Genomic DNA, 6000 nt, shown 5'->3' on the forward strand with positions numbered 1-6000 from the left:
TCGCAACTCTCCCTTCCTGTCACTGAGCTGCGGTTTTCCTGCACTGGCGGCGAGAGCGCGCCGTCTGCCAAAACTCTCTAAATAACCCCTGATAAAACGCCTACACGTTTAACAGGAAGCTTAGAGGGGGAAATCAAATGGATGACTAAGTAGGAAGTGATCATGATATGGGCTTTCTTTTGCTTAGTGGTCTGAAAAATGGAAACGCCGAATTTCATCTGTTCAATTTCTCAATGGTGTTAATGTGTTGTGTGTGTGCCTATGGGATGTGCTCATCTTTTTACTGGACTATTTTGGAAACTGTATATTGTAATATACTGTGGCTATAAATCTTTTTAAAAACTATATCATTTCAAAAACACTTCATTTAAAGCTTACATTTCCTTTTTTATTTGAAGTGGTACAGTACGTAGCCTAACGCAAAATAACTAAATCTACAAAAAATAAACATTTTCCTAAATATTTCCTTTTGAGTACCACATGAGAATTCTATGTTTACAACGACATGAGTATGCTGAGTAAATAATGACAAAATGTACATTTTTTAGATAAACTGTCTACAGTATATAATCCACCTAAAAATTGAACATTCTTGACAATCACTTCCAGACATTTTTATCAGCGTCAAAACGAATCACGATCGCTCATAAAGCCAACTCCACACCCAGGCTTACACTTTGAACCTGTAAACTACAGTTCAGTAAACATCGAACCTTGTTTGCCAAGCGGTCAAACACGCAAACTCTTCTGAGCCCTCAGAGCGAGATTTGTAGCGCATTCGCCTCAAAATACAAGCAGAAACGATTTGTTATCATACAATATTAAAAGTACGTACGTGTCAGACAGCTTGACAGAACATAATAGCTAGGTACGATTTTACAACTATTAATTCTGAGTGTGTGTCTGTGTGTGACACACAGAAGTACAGAACATCCTGTCTTATTGCATCTTCCAGCTGCAAGAACCAGACAGACACGCACACTCACAAACACTTATACACACACATATATGTCGAGGGGGTTGAGTAACTACACAGTCTGTGACCTCCCCTCAGCAAGCAGCAAAGAAAGAGGAAGTTCCTTCACCCCACCCAGAGAAAGCGAGAACGAGAGAGACTGCCAGACTACTTCTCACAGATGAGGAAAGTCTCAGTTAAGCCCTGTCAGTAACTCAGCAAAAATACAAAAGTAAAAAAAACTCAATCGCACACACAACATGTATGCAAGAAACATACTTTGTGAAAGCATGCAAACGTTTTGTCAACCCATTGCAGTGGTGCAATCCCAATTCACCACTTTAAAGTTCCCTTCGATTGTTTGTGCCATTAATCCAGATGTGTTGTTATTCCAACAGCTTGTTTAAAATAAGTCTACAGTTTATTAAACGTTCATTTTAAAGTGTTGTACCATAATGACAATAACTGAAAAACATAAATGACTGTAAAAGCAAACAGCTTTGCAACTGCAATGCAACAAAATTAAAGCACTGACATGAAGTTGCACGGATTATTTTAGGCCTAAACTTTATTCTCATGTCTGACTAGCAAATGTAATCGTGTAGCTACGTTTGTGTGCGAAGAAGCCATTACGAAGCCATCAATATCAAATCACCGATTTTTCCTGGCAGTATGGCGTATGTAAAAATACACCCCTCGCTAGCTAAATCTCCACGCATATTCCACATCCTCCTTATGTATCGAGACGGTTTTCGAGTGCTCCCTCTTGTGAGGCAGGAAAGCTCTTCAGATGTATAAAAGCCTTCTGCGGGGGGTCTGATAATGTGATAATGCAGAGAGCTTCGGGACATTTTGGTCTCACTTGAGTTTGAGGAAACAGCTCGATGTTAACAAGGCAGCATCGTTCACAATAAGGACATGTTCAAGCGCATGCAACACGCATCAGCGGTTAACAGAGCAAAACGCACCCCAAAATAACGATTATGTGTAAACGTTCCTCCTCTTTCTGAGACGGAGAACAAACCTTGTTTTACATTCTCACCCTCATACGATTCACCCGGAGAAAGTCACTAGGTAAAGGAGTGTGTGTTTGGGGGGGTGGATAAGGGGTGATCAGAGAGAGAAAAAGAGAGAGATTGGAGGGAGGAGATGTTGGTGAATGCACCTCTTTGTTGGTTCATATTCCGTTTCGACCACAATACTCCAATCCCTGCATCATCAACTCCATTCAAGGGGAACAGTGCATGCAAATGACCAGGCCGGCCATTCATTGAATGTTTGTGTGTGTGTGTGTGTGTGTGTGTATTGGGGGTGATGGCACACCACAAAAAAAAGCTTTTCCTCTAATCCTCTACCTCACAAACAGGACCCTGTCTGCTGCAGAAGTCAAGCACTGGAGTCCCCAGAGCTCACCATGGCAAAACAACCGAAAGAAGAGCCGCCCGCCACATATGCGAGTAACCTGAGACTGGAGACAACCCGGAGCAGATAAACATAAAACGATCGGCCTGAGACTTCATCACTGGCTGGTTTGCGTTTGCATTATGCATCTGGCAGACGATTTTATCCAAAGCTACTTATACAGTGCATGTGTTTATCAGTTTGTTGGTTACCTGGGAATCAAACCCATATCATGGGTGTCTAGTGCCATGCTATAGTTGAGCTACAGAAACAAAAGTTTAGCACGTTTTACTAACTTTTACTAACTTTTGTTTAATTCACATAATGCATACATAAATCTTTAAGCATAGCAGAGCATACATTGTTAGAAAACATGTTTCCCCCCCTGAGCTCTACTCTTTCCAAAGCCCTGTGATTAAACCCTCAATGGCCCAGTCATTAAAAACGCATCTATTGTCAAGTACCTGCGATAACAAAATGACCCAGAAATAACATAACATGACGCTTTTGCCGTGGGACACGTTGGGCTCCAGACAGGCAGATGAGTGAATGAGATGATACATACCAAACACTGAACCTTAAGCCTCAGGATAAAGCCTGCAAGCGCCACTTTAATAGCTCTAAATGATTGTTTGTTTATGAGGTCAGGACTGTATCTACAGTGAAGCACAGAGGTCACGACACCTAACGTCAATTAGTTGGGTTGTTTGGGCAATTCAATTCAGTACGTGAACCCCAGACTCAGCCAGAAAACCTCTCTCTGAGATTTTTGTCCTCAAGTTAAATATTTCATACCATTAAATTCAGGCCACCGAGGCGGCTACTTTATCTCTGTGTCCGCCCGCAGAGTCCACATCTCATCCCCCAGATATCAGGTTGTAACATTTGGATTGGGAAACCAATATCATGAAAGTCTCACTCTCTTGAGTCTGGGACTGGGTCACCAAAGAAATATCACTCTTGGCTGTGTTCCAAGCAGGAGAGCTAACAGTACTTGGAACCGATGCCAACTTTAAGACAAGACCAATTTCATTCCAGTAGGGCTGGAGATGCAGTCTTTGGGGTGGTGTGGCACAGCGGTTAGAAATCTTGTAACTGAAGACTAAGATTGTTGGTTGATCAACATTGTGCCCTAAAGCACTTAACCTTACTACATAGGGATATACCTACAATAAGTCTACTGTCGAATAAATACTTAGACGGTTTGCATCACCATCACCAAAGCACGTTCATCTGACACTTCAAAAATGAAGAAAAAAAAGCAGTAAGAAATGTCCCGTTTGTTAGTACAGCTGATACAAAGTAGTGGCTCACCCGTGATGCTTTCCGCTTGTATTTATTGGCGAAGTCAAATTTCTCCTTAATGTCATCCAGGAACTGCTCCAGACGCGCCTTCTCCTCTTTCCCTGTGTAATCCGGGCTCAGGAGCACATACGCCCTCCAGTTGGCCGAGTCAAAGCCCCAATGGCAAGTCCTGTTCTCCAGCGATTTGTGACTGTGCACCACGAATTTATGGGTCGGGTACATGAGCCTGCAGTCCATGCACTGGACGCACGGCGCGTTAGGGCTCGTGTAGAGCTCCGGAACGAACAGACCCTTGCACTTTCCGAAACACTCGTGATAGACCTTGAAGCTCTTCTCGGTGAGCTCCAGCTCTATGGAGCCGTAGAGCTCTTTTTTGCAATGCGGCGGATACGTTCCCCCGTATATAAGCGCGTTGCACAGGCGCTCCGCGTCCGTTTTGGTGATGAGCCCGCAGGACGGAGCGGAGAACGGCAGGATGCCCATCACTTTCAGGATCTCCAGCTGGTCGGCGGTGCACCGGGAGCAGTAGATGTGCAGATCGTCGCACACCGAGTTGATCTGCTGGAGCGAGAAATCCCGCAGCACCGTGTTGAGGATCTGCGGCAGGCACAGGCGTTTCTCACCGCCGACCGCGAAGCAAGATATGGTCTCGCCCTCCAGCACCGTCTCGCACCTCTCGGTGGAGCGGTCGGACGGGATGAAGAGCGGCCCCGGCATCACCGGAGGAGGCTGCATGGGGGGGAGGTGCAGCATGGGCTCCGGGACGTCTTTCCCGTCCTTTTTGAACAGCAGGTCGTGTTGCCATCTGGCCGAGAAAGCGGCCGGTCCTCCGAGAGAGCTCATGGAGCTCAGGTGAAACTGTTTGAGAGTTTGTTGCAGTCCCGGGTGAGGCTGGAAACTCTGCCGCGTTAACGTTTCCATGTTTTACGCACCGTCTGACGATTAAAACTCAGAGTCCGCTCAGAAATACAACTTACAGATCCCCGTTCCTCGTCTCTATTTCCAAGTCTCTGGAAAAAAGCACAATAAATCGAGTAGGGCTTCATCAAATATCCAACAATCCAGTAGTTTTTTCCCCCCCAGTTAGACGAATGTTTCCAGCGGCGCGTCTTCTTCCCCTGCAGTGGGCACTCTTCTGTCCATATCCACAGACAGACGCGAACGGAAAACTCAACTGTAACAGAAACAAAGCGCCCAAGTTGCCACAAAAGTATCCCGTGGGGGAGCCGGACTTCCCCACTCCAAATTCACGAGTGAAATACACAATCCACAAACTTTAAATCCTTATTTTTTCTGCGCGTAGAAATCGTGGCAGCCGGACACGGCGCGTCGCCTCCACTCTGCCCCTGCAGTTCAATACGACTGAGTCAGTGAGCACATCTCTCTCTCTCTCTCTCTCTCTCTCTCTCTCTCTCTCACTCTCTCTCTCTCTCTCTCTCTCTCTCACACTCACTCAGTGTTTGTGTGTGTCTGGCTCAGTCATTGAATCCCAGCCAAGAATGTGACTGACTCCGCAGGCTGTGGCTCTTCCAAGAACTCCCCACTGTAGAGATTTGCTATAGCCTGGGAAGTCAAGATTTTACAATCACATTTACTTGCTTTACGTTTTTTATTCCCTCACTTACTTTATTCTTAGTAAATAGTTTAACGATAGCCTGAATGTTAAAATTCTACTTAATTTACTCCGCAAATAAATTATTCTATTAGTAAATTATTCCGTTTTGTCTACTTTATATGAATTATTTTTGCACTATTTACATTTATAGCAGATAAACTGCAAATGCTTTGTTGCTAATGTTGCTAATGAAAATGTACAATGCCATAATAATTAGGCACATACAATTGAATTTATTGATTATCAACAATATTTTAAATAATTTGAATATTGGGAAGACAAAAAAACTTTACATTGCCAATACAATAAAAAAACATGCTATACACATACATGTACATTTTGGGTTTTGCTTTATAGACAGCTGGTTTGTTTATTTGAACATCATTGTAACATCATTTGTAAAATGATCATGTCAGAGATGCGAAGACACAGAGAAATTGTTGCAGACAGGCAGGGCAGTTTGTTGAATTAAGTTGGTTGATGGGTGGAGTCTAAAACAGACGCTCTAATTTAGATTGACTGCGGTTTGAGTTTATGAGCTTTGGTTTTCCTGGGGCCTCTAGACTGAGTTGAGCAGACTAAACTGACAAAGTAGTAAAATTACATGATTAATAAACTCTTTAAACATGTTTCATAACATTTGAATGGAATGACAAAGCATTTATAATGTTATGATAATTATATTATAAGCACATCAAACAATTATAATATTATATCTTTCAAC

General features: G+C 43.4%; 1 protein-coding gene across 1 annotated transcript in view; it reads right to left on the minus strand.

The window, feature by feature from the left end:
* The window catches only part of skia (v-ski avian sarcoma viral oncogene homolog a), a 58567-nt gene extending 53536 nt beyond the window's left edge, over window positions 1–5031 (minus strand). The window contains exon 1 of the mRNA XM_057356055.1: window positions 3671–5031. Coding sequence (XP_057212038.1) covers window positions 3671–4582 — 912 coding nt within the window. The 5' untranslated portion in view covers window positions 4583–5031. The remainder of the gene's footprint in view (window positions 1–3670) is intronic.
* Between the last annotated feature and the right edge of the window lie 969 nt (window positions 5032–6000).

Source organism: Triplophysa rosa, linkage group LG17, assembly GCF_024868665.1.
Source record: "Triplophysa rosa linkage group LG17, Trosa_1v2, whole genome shotgun sequence".
Taxonomy (NCBI): domain Eukaryota; kingdom Metazoa; phylum Chordata; class Actinopteri; order Cypriniformes; family Nemacheilidae; genus Triplophysa; species Triplophysa rosa.